The sequence below is a fragment of the Copadichromis virginalis genome, linkage group LG4 (assembly GCF_057382275.1).
Source record: "Copadichromis virginalis isolate Kocher_CV1m ecotype Utaka linkage group LG4, C_Virginalis_male_GT1.1, whole genome shotgun sequence".
In the NCBI taxonomy this organism is placed as follows: Eukaryota; Metazoa; Chordata; class Actinopteri; order Cichliformes; family Cichlidae; genus Copadichromis; species Copadichromis virginalis.
The window spans coordinates 1,091,087-1,108,918 of NC_140621.1; the positions used below are offsets into that span (position 1 = coordinate 1,091,087).

The 17,832-nt window shown below is 44.4% G+C and overlaps 2 protein-coding genes and 1 long non-coding RNA gene across 7 annotated transcripts in view; 2 read left to right on the plus strand and 1 right to left on the minus strand.

Moving 5' to 3' along the window:
- ap2a1 (adaptor related protein complex 2 subunit alpha 1) overlaps nucleotides 1-1,544 on the minus strand; it is a 35,801-nt gene extending 34,257 nt beyond the window's left edge. For both annotated transcript variants that reach the window (XM_085453038.1, XM_085453037.1), the window contains exon 1: nucleotides 1,474-1,544. In XM_085453038.1, the coding sequence (XP_085309164.1) occupies nucleotides 1,474-1,540 (67 nt within the window). In that variant the 5' untranslated portion in view covers nucleotides 1,541-1,544. The remainder of the gene's footprint in view (nucleotides 1-1,473) is intronic.
- Nucleotides 1,083-9,797, plus strand: LOC146710483 (uncharacterized). Of its 3 annotated transcripts, none has more exons than XR_014919934.1 (7): nucleotides 1,083-1,243; nucleotides 1,327-1,464; nucleotides 8,230-8,259; nucleotides 8,382-8,467; nucleotides 8,574-8,719; nucleotides 8,996-9,186; nucleotides 9,571-9,797. It is a non-coding gene; the product is annotated as an uncharacterized LOC146710483 (long non-coding RNA). The 3 variants fall into 3 exon arrangements; XR_014919936.1 differs by having other exon boundaries at nucleotides 1,088-1,243; nucleotides 1,327-2,442; XR_014919935.1 differs by lacking the exons at nucleotides 1,083-1,243; nucleotides 1,327-1,464 and adding an exon at nucleotides 6,494-7,739.
- Nucleotides 9,798-11,048: 1,251 nt separating this feature from the next.
- Nucleotides 11,049-16,916, plus strand: prmt1 (protein arginine methyltransferase 1). Of its 2 annotated transcripts, none has more exons than XM_085453041.1 (10): nucleotides 11,049-11,139; nucleotides 12,487-12,582; nucleotides 12,661-12,816; nucleotides 12,904-12,967; nucleotides 13,045-13,187; nucleotides 13,645-13,732; nucleotides 15,237-15,352; nucleotides 15,459-15,609; nucleotides 16,096-16,217; nucleotides 16,289-16,916. In XM_085453041.1, exons 1-10 carry the CDS (start codon nucleotides 11,104-11,106, stop codon nucleotides 16,370-16,372), a joined length of 1,056 nt encoding a protein of 351 aa, XP_085309167.1. In that variant the 5' UTR covers nucleotides 11,049-11,103; the 3' UTR covers nucleotides 16,373-16,916. The 2 variants fall into 2 exon arrangements, with proteins under 2 accessions (XP_085309167.1, XP_085309168.1); XM_085453042.1 differs by having other exon boundaries at nucleotides 12,496-12,582.
- Nucleotides 16,917-17,832: the final 916 nt, after the last annotated feature.

Consider the following 17,832-nt stretch of genomic DNA (forward strand, 5'->3'; position numbering starts at 1 on the left):
AGTTAAAGACAGATCTACTTTCTGCTTAAACAGCTATAATGTTAAGCAACACTGGAACAGCAGAAGCCAAAGAGCTTGTCAGTAAAAGACATTTTTACCATGAAAAGCAATGATGATGATAAATGAATGGGATTTAATCATGGGTCATCCTGCAGCCCGCCTTCCTGCTCAAACAGCGATAGACGGCTACCAACCAGCATGGCTGATGAGTTAAAGCTTTCTAACTACCATCTGCCCAAGAAGTGGTACACTCCCCAACTGGCCAGGCAGCAGACAACTGTTTCTAACAGGCTTCCATTAGCACAGATACGCCTCATCCAGTACCTCCAAATGAAATATAAAGACAAAAAACAACCAGTTGCACAGTCTGATTTACATAAGTGTGTTGCTGACATAACAAGACTGAAATTCATTCTCACAGGTTTTTGTCAATAACATTCCAATACAGCCTGTCATGTTATTACTATTTATTTCAAATGAGTATTTGATAACATGTAATCCAGTGTATTTCCCAAGGCTACAAATCACATGTGTTTGGAGATGTCTGCCTGCCTGATACAGCACGTTTGAAAACAAGTCATCTAGACGCCTCTGCAAATGTTTGCAATATTCGTCACTTTGAACATTTACACTAGTTGTTGGTCCACATTTTTATTTTCTGCTGAATTTCTCTTTAAATGTGCCCAAAAGGCAGAAGAACACAGTGAAAGCTGGAGGTATCAAACATTCGACCATGAAGTAGCCATTACTGCCTGTCAGTGTAAGCCTGGAAGAACTGTCAGGTGTGCAGTGACAAGCACATCAAGCACTGGCATGTGTAATCACAGCAAAAAGGAAACAGTAGATGGCAACTACTTCCTATGTTCTTGTTACTACTCAGTAACAGTGAAAAGTGGTATTCACGTCATTACTGGAATAAATATTACTAGGAAACTGACAAAAAAAGACATTTATATAAAACTTTGAAGTCAATTGCTGGATATATGTAGCATTTTGTTACACGTAATAGTATTGTTTATTATTATTTTTTATACTTTGCTCCTTTTGTTGTTGTTTTAAATACCAACCACTGGTTTCCGTGTGAGCTTCAGTCTTCCTTCCCTGCATGTGGAGCGTCCTGACACGACACTAAATTTCAATGAACTTTCGTCCCCGAGCTCTCCAACATGTACAACTACACAACAGGAAGCGTTTGATCAGCGCCGCCACTCCAAGCCTAACATCGCTTATTCTGTTCCTGCAGGTGACTTCACCACCGTCACGTTACTGTCAATACGTAAGAAATCATTGATTGTTTCACTAAACGTTACCAAACTGATTTTTTAGATACAGCTTTCTGCGTCGAGGTTACCACATGACAACGCTGCATGACGTGTGAGACGATCACCAGCAACGACATTAGCCATGTCAACTTTGACGACACAATGAAATAACAACACATATGATGAAGAAGCATACAGAAAGGTAACTCACAGTTTCTAATGTCCGAAATGAAAACAGCCAATCCGCGCATTCCATCTCCTTTCGACACAGCCGGCATGTCTGCAGGTTTCTGTCCTCACTCTGGCCTTCTCCGAAAAACACTGATGCCGGTCACCCTCTCACAGCGGACTGGAGTCGACGATGGCAAACTTGATGTTTAGTAGTAGCCGTTTGCCTGTCTGCAACTTTGTGACTGACTGCTGCCTACCAGGTTCGGTCGCTGCTTTTAGGTGGGTAACTCAGGTAGCATTTACTAGATCCGCTGGATGGCAGTCTATCAACAAGTAGCGGGATAAGTTAACGTTATCCCTGTTAGCTGGCTTGTTTCCTTGGCTATGGCAAGCTAACGTTATTTCATTCAATCCTCATCTACCTTGGATTGGAAATTACGTATAACTCATACCACAAAAATTTGCTAAAGATAAAAACGGCTACTGATAAATGTCTTAAAGCTAAATGCACTCAGACGTGTTAGTAAGAATGCTGTCCGAGAGTATATTGTTCAATTACTTCGAGTCACGTAACGTAAAGCTAGCTTAACAGCTAGCTAGCTGACTAGCAATATCATTCAAATACTGGAGCACATCACCGGTCGATCGGAATAACTCAATAGAGCGTCTCAAATACCAACCAGCGGTCGGACTTCCTTGAGCTCTCTATTCGCGCACTAAATTTGGTTAAAAATATTATGTCCTGAATAGCTGATGTCCGCTCCAATTCGTTAGCCTGCACTGTACGGCTCGGATCAGGCTCGTGACAGCAGAATAACGTGACCGCGCAGCACTCCCGTGAACGCCTACGCTCCTTTTCGTCGTTCGAGTGGACCCTATTGCTGATTGGACAACTTGCGGCAATATGTGGCTGTACCGACACAGTGCAACTCTGCCATGAACCCATTTGTATGGAAAACAGGCTACGACTGAGCGACAGGGAAGCCGGCCCGACGGAAGTATGCTAAAAGTAGGCTTTCGTATTAACAGTGCTAAGCTGTAGTGTCCAGTCGACAAGTGTTTTATTGTCATATACAGATAATCAGTGTAGCAACATTTACCTGTAATGCTCGTGTTTCTCAGCTTTACATGAACATGTACAAAGTGTACAGGTATATTAAGAAAGAACATAACAATAATAAAATAAAAAATAATAAAATACCCAGTATTACATTTTAAGAGAATTTAAAATCATTTTTGGTGTTTACAGTTTGTGCAAAACTGCAGTGAGGATTTAACCATAAAAGACGTTATTGTTTTAAATAATATGTGAGAACTGAAAACATCACATGCAAATGACATGCAGTTTCACCTGTACAGGTATTCATTGGTCCTCGTGCAATGAGATTCCTAGCACAGGTTTCCAGCTAATGTGTCTGTTTACCTGCACGTTTCCATTCAGTTATTTGGGAGCGGTGGCACTCAGATATGCCATCTTAGGACCGTTCAATGGACAGGGTCAAAAAGTGTCTAAACAAAGGCATTTGAAACCAATAACATGATCAGGTCTTAGATCCACAGCATTAGGACATTGATCTACAACAATGCTGCAGTTCTGTGGCAGCTGGCAGCAGATGGCTGCATAACATTTAGGATGCAACATGCAGCACTGAGCATCAATTAAAATATTAATCATTAGATTGCACCACTATGTCTGATACCAATTCAATTCAATTTTATTTATACAGCTCCAAATCACAGCAACAGTCACCTCAAGGCACTTTATATAGTAAGGTCGACCCTACAAGAATACATACAGAGAAAAACCCAACAATCATATGACCCCCTATGAGCAGCACTTTGGCGAACAGTGGGAAGGAAAAACTCCCTTTTAACAGGAAGAAACCTCCAGCAGAACCAGGCTCAGGGAGGGGCGGGGCCATCTGCTGCGATTGGTTGGGGTGAGAGAAGGAAGACAGGATAAAGACATGCTGTGGAAGAGAGACAGGGGTTAATAACAGATATGATTCAATGCAGAGAGGTCTGTTAATACATAGTGAGTGAAGAAGAAATACCCAGTGCATCATGGGAATCCACCAGCAGCATAACTAAGGGAGGATTCAGGGTCACCTGATCCAGCCCTAACTATATGCTTTAGCAAAAAGGAAAGTTTGAAGCCTAATCATTTTTTTGTTTGTTTTGCCTGTCCCGTTTGGCTTTTTTGCATCAGAATTGTTGTCTAAAGGCAAAGAAAGATGCCCAACGGATTTACTTTACCAAATTGACCATCCCAGCCTTGCCGTAATGGTCCATTTGATTCACCTTTTATTGTTTATTTTATTTTCACTTACTGAATACGAGACAGACTTGACTGGGGGAAAGAAGGGGAGAAAGAAAGAGGGAAAGAGAAACAGCTGAGAAGAGGGACGGGGGAGAAGGGCAAAAGACAAAAACCAACAGAATAAGCAGAGAAAAAAATCCATCTATCGATCACCTGGATCACCTGCTGAGAAAGAAAAAAGAAAACAAGCAGAAGAGAACAAGAGTAATAGAATAAACAACATCACAATGATATATGGGAATATGACAGTAAATACTAAATATTAAACATTATTGTGCAGCACGTAAGATCGACAGAACACAGTGTGCTTTGAGGTAGGAGCCAAAAAGGGTGTAGTTTGTGGGTGTGATCACCCGTGTGTACACCTGTGAGCATGGACGCGCTTGTTTTTTTAAAAGGTTCCTTCATGTAATGATCTGCTAGAGGGTGTGGGGGGGCCACAGCCCCGTCCTCCAGGGCATGAAGCAGGTATGGAGGAGATCAAAACTCCAGACATCCAGAGGTCCCCAGAACACAAGAGACCAAGGAAGACCAACAGAGGGGCAGCCGCGCCACTGTCCCAGAAAGAGCTGAGGAGAGTCCCAGATGAGGGCTCACTCAGCAGCCGCGGAGCAGAAGCCAGGGGGAGTTGCAGTGAAGCGCCCGTGAGCTCCGCCGGCAGCCAGCTGCGCCTGAGTGACCGAGCCCCAGGCCGAGAGGCCGGGGGCACCCCACCTCCGAAGTGGCCCGAGCGAGCCCCAGGCTCCAGGCCCCGATAAGCGGCCGCCAAGGAGTGAGCCGGTGTGTACCTGGACGCCCATCCCCGGACACAAAGAACCACCAACGCACCGATGTCTGAGGGAGTCCGCCACTGGCAGGGGAAGTGGTGGTAGGGGGAGATAGGCCTCCAAACCTTGGAGGGCCTGAGGTGTCCCCAGAGAGGTGGCGTCTGACACCCAACCTGACATATAGACACAGACATACAGGCACACACAGACACAAACATCCATTCCCACCCTCATGCTCTCATATGCACTTACTCCACACTCAACCAACGTGGAGACAGACATAAAGAGACGCTGTACACACGATCACACTCCCCAAGCGTACTCTACAAACCGGGTCTAGGTGCCCCCGCCCCTGGAGGGGGAACTGCACCCAGACCCAGGTGGTGTTACCCTTTTCCCTGCGGTGGGGGGAGGCAGACCGCCCCGACTCCGCAGCAGCAGGAAGGCCCCACACTCCAGACCGCAGTCGGACGGCCAACTCCTCCTCCTAGCCCCCCCGCTCCAGCAGGTCGCAGAGAATGGGGGTGAGAGAAGACTCCAAACCTCCCTCCACCCGCTCATTGTAGTGTTGATGCATATGTGTTCTAAGGTGCATTTAAAACCCAGGAGGGCATGGAGCTACCTGCCAGAGAGCAGCAGGTAAGCGCATGGTCCCTCCTGCTAGCCCTCAATGTCTACGTGTATTTAAAATTGAGAGGTGGGCAACGACGCCAGGGGTGGGGTGTACACCCTGATGGTACTTTGGACTCCGTGTATCGTGCCCACCCCCAAGATCCTATATGTATGTGTAATGAGAGTGTGAGTAATGTGAATGTCTAAGTTGTGGGATAAAATTGAGGCAGAGGCAGCCAGAAGGGGACAGGGGGGGGGGGGGGGGGTAGCCTCCTCTGCACCCTGGTGACATACCCCTACTCCAAGGTCCTGCATGTGTGGGTGGTTGTGGTGGAGCGGGAAGAGGGAGGCAGCTGGAGATGGGGAGGGAAGGAAGGGAGGGGCAAGTGACCCCTCCCTGGGGCCAGCTCCCCTGCTGACCCCAGTAGGCACCCCCATACTCCGCGACCCACCAGGGAAAGGGGGCCCAGGCCCATCCAGACCGGGAAGCCTAATCTTAAAAGTAGAGATAGTGTCTGTCTCCCGAATCCAAACTGGAAGCTGGTTCCACAGAAGAGGGGCCTGAAAACTGAAGGCTCTGCCTCCCATTCTACTTTTAAATACTCTAGGCTCTATAATGTTATACTGTGGACATTTATGTGCTTTCTGTGCAGAGGAGGGGTTTTTTTTGTTTCCTGTTCTCATGCTGTCCTCCTGTAGCCCAGCATAAGTAGAGGTCTCTTTTTTTCCTCTAGTTATATTTTATAGTTTGATGATTTAAAGTAGAGATGGACCGATCCGATATTACGTATCGGTATCGGTCCGATACTGACCTAAATTACTGGATCGGATATCGGCGAAAAATAAAAAATGTAATCCGATCCATTAAATATCACGAAAGCACCTCACAAAACTTGCAACACGCCGTAACTCACCTCAGAACATTAGCACGTCGGAGCAGTATGCATCACGTGATAGAGCGGCTGTGGCATGCGGGACCTGTCGGTGGTCTGGATAGCATTTGAAGCTTCGCTAGCAACCTGGCATTTCATCTCCGACAAAGTTATCCCCAAGAGAAGTAAAGCAAGTGTGTAAGTCCATCTCTGAATGTTTGTAAAGCATTCCTGCGTTAAGCTTAACGAGCGACTGCCTCTCGCTCTCCGGCTGCTACTTCAATCATGAAACTGATCAATGATCAGCTGATCGGCTTTTCTGTCGCAAGTCCGTGTCTCTTGTTTGTTTTTGGCCCACTTTGCACCAGAAAGAGGAAACCAGCGGCTGAACAACAGCAGCACGTTTAAGCTTGATCAGCTGTTGTTAGAATTTATTTAATATTACTTTCTACTCCAGGATCGTTTTCTAGGTAACTGTGCAGGGGCGGATCTAGCAAAGTTTAGCCAGGGGGGCCGATAGGGCATTAACAGGGAAAAGGGGGCACAAAGACATACTTTTCTTTCTTATTCTCATTTAAAATGTCGAGCTTTTAATTATTTAATATTTATCTGAATCTTACACCCAAAGTTTTAATCTGATGTAAAATGTATAGAAGTCCATTATTGTATATAGTAACTGTTAAGTCTAATATACCCTAGTAAGCTATAGTACTTTTTCCTTTGGGAAGGTACCATCTGTGCAGTCTGCAATTTTGTCGAAGAAAGATGTTGAATCTATTTAATATTTCTTGAAAAATAATTGATTTCTGTGCATTTTTTTTTTCACACTGCATCAAATTAAGGTTGATTACGTCGATTAAGCATCATGAGGTGGAGCGTGAGGGGTGGTTCCCTATTTTTTATTTATTTATTTTTGTTGTTGCTGGGAGTTGGAACCCTATTAGTTAGGTTGCTTAATATTTACGCTAAGTACTCTTTAAAATACCAGAATAGGGAGGATGGTGCAGGTTTGAGTTTATTAGATTGATCAGTATTGCTGAACTATGAAATATTTTTTTTGCATACAGGTATAACAGAATAGCTTTAGTGTAGTTGTTGTTTTAAACTTGAGTATGAACTTATACAAAATGCAGCAAGATATTTAAAAAACAGTTTTGTTGATTAAAAAACATTATATCGGATTCATATCGGTATCGGCAGATATCCAAATTTATGATATCGGTATTGGTATCGGACATAAAAAAGTGGTATCGTGCCATCTCTAATTTAAAGTCTCACACACAACCCGTCAAAAGGGGAGGGGGACCGGCTGCTTCCAGACCCAGATAGCAAGGAGACATTGAACTAATGTTGATTTTTCATCTGATCCATCAGAATCGTCAGGATTGAAATGTCAAAATCAGTGTTGAAAGAACATTAAAATACTGATGGAACCTGACACTGACAGTGAAATAACATTGATTCACCGTTGTTCTGTTATCGTTGATTGTTGATCTATTTATAGTTGACAAGGTGACAACAATCACGTTGAAAAACCATCGATTTATGGTTGAGCGGGAAATTAAAGCTGCTACCACTTGGACTATTCCATAGCACCCCTCTCACAGTGGTACGTCCCATCAGGCTGCGGGAAAATTCCATTTAAGCTCAGCAGAGTTGACCGGACGTTTTGTCAGAACACCGGAGACACAGTCTGAGTTTGTGCACGACACTCTCGGCTTTATCAGATAAGAATGTGAGAATTTAGTTATTCGTTATTGGAAGGTCGACGTATGTATGATATTACTAAAGCTAACTTAAACAGAAGGAGAAAAGTATAAATTTCACAGACAACACCAACGCTGAACAAAGAAAACATTTCCATGACCCACATTCATGTCTTTCCGTTATAAGGCGATTTGCTTTTGTTAGCCGTGCGGTCGGCTTGCTCTCGCTCTATGGCTGCTGTATACAGAGTTAATTCCCACAAACGATTTACAAATGTGTGCAATATGATCCAGAAAGTTGCCGCTACAAATGCATACAATGCGTGTGTTACACTTGAAGCTTTGACCGCACCGGTTTCCATTTATAAACACGTGAAAGAGTCACCTGAGACCGAATGATCACGTGACTTTACATTTCCGCGACTTTAATAATGAACGTTCCTACCTGGAGCTTATCTTGAATAACATTATTTTCCTCTTTTTATTGACATTGTTTTTTTTTCCATTTTCTCATTTCAGATCAGTAAAGTACAATCGACCCATAAACAAGTAAGATACTCGTGTCTTCAAATTATTGCTAGTTTTTAACCATTTTTGTGTGATGTAAATTTTACTGTAACTTAAAGCAAAATAAACAAAAAACACAATACTGATATTTTGTTTTCTTTCAGACCAAATCCCTTATACAGTTACAGACTGATGATGAGCAACCTCCAAAATCAAAGGTTTCCCCAGGCCCCACGTGTGAAAGTACCAGGTAATAATGTAATGTTTAGTGTGTGTATATATGTGTGTGTGAGAACAGGAACCTCTGTAGACGAGTTGTATGTAATTTTTAATTTTTTAAACATTTTTCTATACAGGCTCCACCACTCTGCAGTCTGCCCCCCCAACTCACTTCTAGCAACCATCATGATGCTCGGGCCAGCTACCGGCTCCTTTCGCCAACCTACACAGCTATGCGACCTCCCCAGCAAATAGTCTGCGTTCAGTACCTTCTCTAATGACGGTATGCTTTGAAACAATGAGCTGCATCACAATTTCATTGTAATCTTAACTTCAAAACACTAATTTATGCTGCTGAATATCATCATATTTTGCTTTGCTATCATATACCATTTATATGTAAAAGGCTAAATTGTAAACAGTTTTAACAGATTGAACTACTTAAACCTGAATGCAAAATGTGAAGCCATCACTTATGGATATAGTCTTTTTTTTCATCACAATGCTTATCCAGTTTATCACAAGCCAGTATTCTTTGTGTTATTGTTCTTGTCAACAGATGCAGCCTTCCAAAAACGTAATCATGATAAACGAGCTGATCAGAGAAGTCGGGGACCTCCGTGAGGAGTTCAGAGCCTTCGGTTAATCCTGCAGCACTGACCCTGTTGATGCTGGGGTATTGCCTCTGGATTAGCCATTTAACAACATAGATGAGATGAAGTGCAATGACCGGAGGTGAATAAAGCAATGGTAAGTTCTTAAAGGTTCTGGTACTTTTGTAACCCAGAACTTTAGAAATTGTCAAATTCAGTTAAACTGCTTAAAATGGCCTTCTCCTGTATGTTCTGATTGAATATACAACAGCAGGCTATCATTGGGAGATCCAACAAATAGAAATAGAAATACATTTCACTGCCAGTAGTTTGGTTTATTCATTATTAGAAAATTAGGCTTTGAGCTTCTCAGCTAATGGCTCTTTGAGAATCAAAGTGATGCAGCAGTTTGCTGACTTTTTCCTTGTGACTTTCATATTAATCCCATAATTTCTCCCTGCTGAAGACAACTGACAAGAGGTTATTCATATTTAAGCTCTAATTTGGCCTTTTCCCCCTTCTTTTTGTGTTTGTGTCCTAGATGGCCTGACTCAGCCGGTGGGGTAAACGCTGTTTCTGAGTTTGCCTTCGGCCAAGCTGTGCAGAAATGTCTCCTCTACGCTCCAGATCACATGGGTGGTGCAGGATGCCCGATATCCAGCTCGATCCCTGAGTAAACTTAAAATAAAATAATAAGTGACCTATAACCAATACCTGTAACAAAGAAACTTTTTTTTCTTAATGTAATAAATTACTTTGTTATTGATACAGATGTCTGTCATTTTTTTATTTCATAATGCCAGATGCTTCATATTATAGGAATATTATTATGGACATGACAAATTGTATTGTTGTTTCAATAGTAACCAAGGGTGCGAAGTGATGGAAAATCAACATCAGACTTCAACAGTGATTCAATATCTGACATTGTTTCAATGTTAAAGGGTGCAAGAGTGACGTTAGGTCAACGTCAGATTTCAACAGTGATTCAATAGAATCACCTGATATTGACTAAACATTGAAACGATGTCTCCTTGCTATCTGGGGATAGAGCACATTTCATTCATAATGTTGTCAGTCCAAGCCCATCATGTATTCATGATTTGAAATGTGTGAAATCCCAGAAATAAACCCTAGACAAAGTGAATCTGTGAACGAAGGTGTAGGTCTGTTAGGTTATGTTGTGGTGATCCTTGGGTTGGGGAATGGGTGTTCATACTGGAGTGCAAAATTAAAACCAAGATGGACAAGAAAGGTTCAAAGCCATCAGGTGCTCAGTTTAGAAAAAATAGAAAAGAAGAGGAGAAACGAGCAACAGATGCAGGTAAGCAGATGTGTGATTGGATGATGGCAGCTCATCCTGAAACAATCAGAATCAGAATAGTTTATTAATCCCGAAGGAAATAATGTGGGTTACAGTTGCTCCAAGAAGAAATGGTAAAAACAGCAACAGTAACAGACTAAACTCCAAATAATACATTATGTTACAGATTTTAATATTAATTAGTTATTGTCAGTTGTTGATTTGTCCTGTTCTCATTGTATGACGAATTATGATGGCTGTCTGGTAGCTGTTTGCATACAATGCATACTCTCTCTCTCTTCATATGTGTGTGTGTTTCTCTGGTGAAATTCAGTGTGGTTCCGACAACAGTTTCATGTTAATGTACAATCCTTAATATTATACACACATTTATACGCACACATAAAGTTTTGTGTGTGTGTGTGTGTGTGTGGGGGGGGGGGGGGGCAGAGGTGAAATCCTCTAACAACGATGCCACGCATACAGGATTGTTTGCATTCATTCACAGATGCTTCAGTGAAGGTTACCAAGTGATCACAGACTATTATTAGGGACTTAAAAAGACCGGAAGTATTCAAACACGTTAAAAACACAACAGTCTTAATGGACGCAGTTCAGTTTGGACCCGGAAGCAGGGTTTTACGTCATCACTTAAAAACCGGATTGATTTGGAGGCCGGGCCTGTCGTCTGCACCAATCAGAGATAAACGTTGGCCGTCGTGGGCGGGACAAAGGGAGACGCTTACAGACCCACGCAGCTACTCTGGGTAGATGATCGAAATGGCGGCGCCAGCAGAAGGGATGGAGGTAAGGTCTTCTAGTGTGGAAATAAGCTTCACTTATATTTATCTTTGGAGACGACACGCGGTCATTTTATACAGTCACGCCACATTGCGTACACGGTTATGTTTTTACCTTTACTTAGCACATGCGTACCAGCTAGTGATGCATCCATTTTAACATGGCTAAGGCTAATAGAGCTTTAGCACCGTTGGCGCTCATTCATCTAACATATGTGACCGAGAAAGGCCAGACACCTCACCCAGCACGTGCCGCATCCTCGCGGCTGTTGGACGCTGGAAGAACAGAACCGTCCTTTCAGCTGACGCGTCACCGGCTGCTGGCAATGGAGCGAGCCTGTCGTGGACCGCATGGGTGCTACCGTGTTAGCTTTTGAACTCGTTAGCTAGCTGTGCTACAGAGTTGAACTCTTTCTTGGTATTTTCTTACAGTTTATCCATAAACTTGTTCTTTAACAGATGTCATGCGATTTCTGCCACGATCGTTTCCCTCTGGTGCAGTTTACAGGCGGCAGCAGCGCTGAACTAGCCGCGTTAGCATCCTCAGGGTGATAAAGAACTACGTTGTAGGGAGCTTTAGGTGCTCTGCCTCTCACAGAGGTGAACAAACGTGCTAGCTGTACTGAGCCCGAGCCGGTAGCTACAGAGGAGGTCGTGAGTGTGCACGTGGAAACCCAGCGTTATCGAGGAAGGCCAAGCGCGCGCGATTTCTACCAGCCATGTGCCACCATCTTTTGTTCGGCAAGAGTTCGCGTTAAAGTGGGCCACGTGTATTCAGCCCGGCGTGGAGTCTGTTTTAAAAACTCTAACCCGTTTAACTCAGTCCGTGAAGCCAGACTGGGAACGTGCGTGTTTTCAGCCCCCGTGTCTAAAGCACGTGGAGCGCCATCTTGTCGGAGTACACAATAGGACATCACTGGTTCGGCTGTTGCCGCCTTCAGCCCTGTTCTGGGTTTTCCCCCTGCAAGAGATGATCGATGCTTATGGTTGTGGATGATGCTGATACCTGGTGTGTGTGTAAACAAACTCTGGACTGTAAGGCTGCCACAGAGTTGCTATATTAATATATCTAATTGTAAAGGGAGCCAACAAAGCTGCTGGTTGTCAGATTTATCAGCTCTTATCACTAAGACGGGAAGTTCTAATCATGTCATTAAGTAGTTATTTGGAGACTGTGCAGCTGCAGCTTTGGTTATTAACGGTGTTGCTGCTTCTAGAACAGTTGTTCCTGTTCCCAGCCCTGAAACTTGTTACTATAGTGATCATCATCATGGTCCTACACGCCTGTTGTTGATACAGAGACTGCGTTTAGCAAAGATGATGTTTAATTGAGACGATCTTGGTCTACTGTGAGGTTTCCCAGGGGGAGAGCTCAGCCAAGCCTGCAGCGGAGGACATGACATCTAAGGACTACTACTTTGACTCATACGCCCACTTTGGAATTCACGAGGTATTTCTCTAGTTCGTAATCTGTTTAGAGCGTAACTCAAGGAAACCTGTGTGTCATGAATCCTGCTTTGTGCTGTAGGAGATGCTGAAGGATGAAGTTCGCACTCTCACGTACCGCAATTCCATGTTCCACAACAAGCACCTTTTTAAGGACAAGGTGGTGCTTGATGTGGGCAGTGGGACGGGTATCCTCTGCATGTTTGCTGCCAAAGCCGGAGCCAAGAAGGTTATAGGGGTAGGTGTTTGATTCACCTATCAGTGGTAACGGCGTCACTCACAGCTAGCGACGGTCTCTTGATGCGTTTGTGTTTGATCTCCGTAGATCGAGTGCAGCAGCATCTCTGACTACGCTGTGAAAATTGTGAAGGCTAACAACCTTGATGATGGTGAGTAAATAGAAGCCAACATGATTTCAGTCACGTGATCATATTTAAAAATACTTGAGCTCTTCTTGTGTCTGCAGTGGTGACCATCATTAAAGGAAAGGTGGAAGAGGTGGAGCTGCCTGTGGATGGAGTAGACATCATCATATCAGAGTGGATGGGCTACTGTCTCTTCTATGAGTCCATGCTTAATACTGTTATTTATGCCAGAGACAAATGGCTGGTAAGTGTGCACTTCTGTTTGTTTGAGCTCTGAGTCCTGTTTCAGTCCTGTGGTTGTTTGGAAAACATGAATTCGATGCGTTCTCTATGAAGGTGTCTGTGCTTGTGAGTACGGTTACGCCATGATGGCGTTGGACTGCGACAGCATGTCTACATGAAGCTGATAACAGTAATGATATTGGACAGCATATCTTTCTACTGGCCCATGTGTGTGGGATTGACTGAACTGTCACAGCTACAGTCCTTGTGACTGTTTGTGTAAACAGTGTTGGCTGTGGTGATGTTTGTGTGTGCGCTCAAACCTTTGTTCCTGTCGCACGTCTGGGTTTGGGTTGAGCCAGGCTCAGCTTGTGGGGTTTTTAAGCTACTCGTTTATTGCTCACTTGGTGTGAACATACTGACTTTATTGATCTTTTCTCTGAATACTTGTGTATTTGTCCCTCTTTATACAATAACAGAAACCAGATGGACTCATTTTTCCAGACAGAGCAACCCTTTACGTCACCGCCATCGAAGACCGACAGTATAAGGACTACAAAATACACTGTGAGTGCTCCGAGTGCTTCCTGTATGCAGGTCATTGTCAATATCACCCAGTTGTCCCACAATAAGAACAAAGATCCAGATAAATGAAGAAGTCCTCGACGTTGGGTTCACTGTTCAGTGTGAACATTAATGTGAGGAGGAAAAAGAGTCAGTGTAGCTGTGGAGCTTCACTCATGAAGTGAAGCAGCAGAAACATTACAGTCCAAACATCAGCGAGGTACCAGCACAGTGAGGTCTCCGGTGTCGGTGCTGCAGTCGTGCTGTGGTGGAGGGGAGCTCCGCTCTGCTGTTACATTTATTCTAATCTGCGCTCCCTTTTCCTCGTCCTGCCGTTCGCCCCACCTGTTGAGTCCAAATCGCTTCCTGTAGTTTTAGAAAAACACATTTAGGTGGTTTTAGGATTTTATTGTGGACGCGTCGTTTTCTAAGTCGATGTATGTTTATCGTTGGTGTCGTCGACTCTGAGGACGCTCTAATAATTCAGTAAGTGGGTGTGGTAAAATGTCATGTGTCCAACATGTAAGGTTACTTCGTTGTGAAAGCGTGCACACAGTGAAGGAAACGAGTGTGTTTTTGTGTCGTCACACAAAGTCCGGTTGTATCTGAAACCAAACTGGACCAAAGGAAACGACCCGTCACAGGAGCCGTCCATCAGTGGGCTCACTCCGTCACCCGTGGGCTCTGATTGGCTTTGATGTGCTGCAGTCGTGACCTGCTGTGAGGTCAAATGTTTGCTCGTGTTGCAGGCATTTCCCCTCTCTGGTGTCATAACTGTTGGGTCTGTTACTCACAAGTAATGGATTACTTTAATGGAGTGTTTTAATTACTACACAGAGTAATTCTGTTGTTTCCGTGACTTTGATTAATCGGAGCACTGAAACAGTCTCAGCAGTACAAACCTGACACACATCTAATGAGGACACGCAGACTGAACTCGGCCGACCACACCAACCTCTCTGCACAGTTAGACTGCTGTGGACTGAGTGGGCCTAAAGACTGAGTGAAAGTAGCTGCGTGTCTGAGATGGTTGGAAGTAACTTTGTTTAATGCTTAAGTCTGAAGTCATTACTCGCCAACAGAGCGCCGCCTCCTCGTCAGCCTGCCTTCATCAAAGGTCACAACACGAACAGGTTTCATGAGCCCAGTTTGACCTTTTAGGTTCAAACTGTCATCAGCATGTAGAGTCAGATATACAGCGATGAGTGTAAAACACTGCACCGGCTCCTTTTATGCTTCACTGTGATGTAACTATGAAAATGCCCATCAGATTGGATCCACTGTGTAATACAAGCTTGTGATGGTGCCGAGTTCAGGCTGTGCTCCAGTGTTTGTAAGCGTTCAGTGTCAACGTGGTTATTTAGTCTGCTCGCCATTAGCAGAACGTCAACAGGACGAGGTGAGCCGAGCACAGCGCTGCACGTGACAGACGCTCAGAGCGGTGACCCGTCTGTCAGAGAGGACACTGTGGACCATTGTAGCTGTAACCTGGTCTTGTCTCTGTCAGGGTGGGAGAACGTGTACGGCTTTGATATGTCCTGCATCAAGGAGGTGGCGATCAAGGAGCCCCTGGTGGATGTGGTGGACCCCAAGCAGCTGGTCAGCAACTCCTGTCTCGTCAGGGTAGGTGGATCGTTCTCTGCTCCTTGAATGGATGTGGGACAGGCAGAGGGTGGCTGAAGCTGACCTGAAACATTTGGTCTGAAGGCATCTTGTCTTTTTTGTCTAGGAGGTGGACATCTACACGGTGAAGGCCGAAGACCTGACGTTCACGTCCCCGTTCTGCCTCCAGGTGAAGAGGAACGACTACATCCACGCGTTGGTTACCTACTTCAACATCGAGTTCACCCGCTGCCATAAGAGGATCGGCTTCTCTACCAGTCAGTGTGCCTGCTGTCTTTACACTGGTGTCCCAGTATGCATGCTTTCTACTGCCCTGATAGTCACTGCATGAAAGCAGGTCTCATACCTGAATGAGTTTACAGTGTTGGCAGGATTGTTGCTCTGGGTGTTCTCAGGGTTCACGTACTTCATCCACATACTGAACATTTCATGTTCTGTCAGACGGGACGCACTGACCTTCCTGCAAACGGCGGCGGGTCGTTGCTGTTGTACAGATCGTTCACCACTGTGAGCTGACATTAGTGTCTGCTTTGACAAATTCAGTTTTATTTATACAGCAACGAATCCGGGAGGAGAAGCTCACATCTCAGCCTGCAGCCAGAATTAGCTTTACAGACACATGACTACAGGTGAACAGGCGAGGGGTGGTCAGCTGATTGGAGCCAGTCAGCTGAACTGTGTGACACACGGGGCGGGTTAAAATAAAGGCTGGTGTAGATTACCAACGCTCTGTCTCCCGACAGGCCCAGAGTCTCCTTACACCCACTGGAAGCAGACCGTCTTCTACCTGGATGATTACCTGACTGTGAAGACTGGAGAGGAGATCATTGGCACCGTCAGCATGAAGCCAAATGTCAAGAACAATGTAAGCACGGCTCGGCCGCTCTTTGCTTCGATTCATTTGTCTTTGTGTAACCTGACCTGCTGTCTCTGCAGAGGGACCTGGACTTCACCATCGACGTGGACTTCAGGGGCCAGCTATGTGAGATGTCAAAGACGCTGGAGTACAGGATGCGTTAGACGCCTTTCCCTCCGTTCCTGTTTTGTCATTAGTAGAGGACAGATACAGAGTCTGAGCGATAGTCTGACGCTCCCGCAGCAACATTTTAAAGACATCACTTGTTCAAACATTAACAGTATTTAAATGGTTTTTGTGGCTTTCAGTTCCAAGTGCATTGGCGTGGTGCTTCATTGTCATATACACTCAACAAAATGTATGTTAGCATACGAAGGTTTGTCCCAACACCTCGTTGGGTTCTTTGGGGTTCTGTTTATTTTGCATGGGAGAAGTTAACACAGACGCAAACTCAGCCTGTCCTTCATTGAACGGTAACCATGGCGTTGGAAAGGACGCTGTTTGTAGACGGTTGCTGGACTGATTCTTGCTGGACTTTTAGGCCACACCCCTTCAGTTCCACCTTTCCTCAGCTTGAGAGCAGTGTGTCGATGGTAACAGCTGTGTTGGCACTCTGCACAGACCGCTCTGACATTCTCAGTTTTCTCTTTTGTATTGTTTCTGGCTGCCACTTTTTCTTTTTTTTAAAAATAAAATTCATAAACTGTACATCTAACTTTCTGAGTTGTGACGCTCTCCCAGCATCTTTGTAGAAAATCTCACCAAACAATGAATTGTTGCTTCCATGTTCAGGTGTTTACTGCCCTGAACAACAGTTCTTCACATTTTACAGCACTCTGTGGACTCTCATTACATTAAACATGACATGTTTGGGCCTTGGGTGTTGGACACTCTTAAATTGATTTAGGGACTTTAGAGATGAGGCCAGAAACTGTTGGACAGATGCTGGTTAATTGATCACAAAAAAGTAGGACTTTATCGGTTGGACCGTTAACTTAAATTTGTCGAAATTGTTTAGGCGCTAAAGCTGACAGATCTGACAGTCACGCCAGTGAAGCTTAAGACCCTTAATGAACCGAACATCAACTCAAAATAAGCACAGATATGCAATGTGTATAACATAGTTATAACTGCATCTGAAATACAAGGTTAATATGATAACTATGCATAAACATCTTAAGGCCATCTTAAAGCTGTCTGTTACCTTGTTAAAGCAATGATCATACTGCAGATTATATTATGCTGGTAAAATACTTTTGTTCATCCCCACACCATGAAGTCTAGAAGTTTAAAGGAAGTAGCGTTGGTTACTGTTCCCAGTGAAAACACAGGTTCTGATCGATGCCACGTTCTGGCCCGCATCCTGAATTCAGACGTACGAACTCTGAATATGGGAAACAACGTTTGGGCTCACGTGGTTCTCGTGCATGCAGAAGAGTCTGTGGGGGACATGCGGTGAGTCGTGTGTTAAAGCGCTGTCAGAGAAGATCTCAGTATAATAATACTCGAGTATATAATACTCGAGTATAACAAACACTCGCCCACATGCTTGATGCTAGTCCCGAGTTGGTCCCTGCTGCCTCAGTATGTATGTGCACGACTTGTGTAGGCGAAGCGTGGAGAA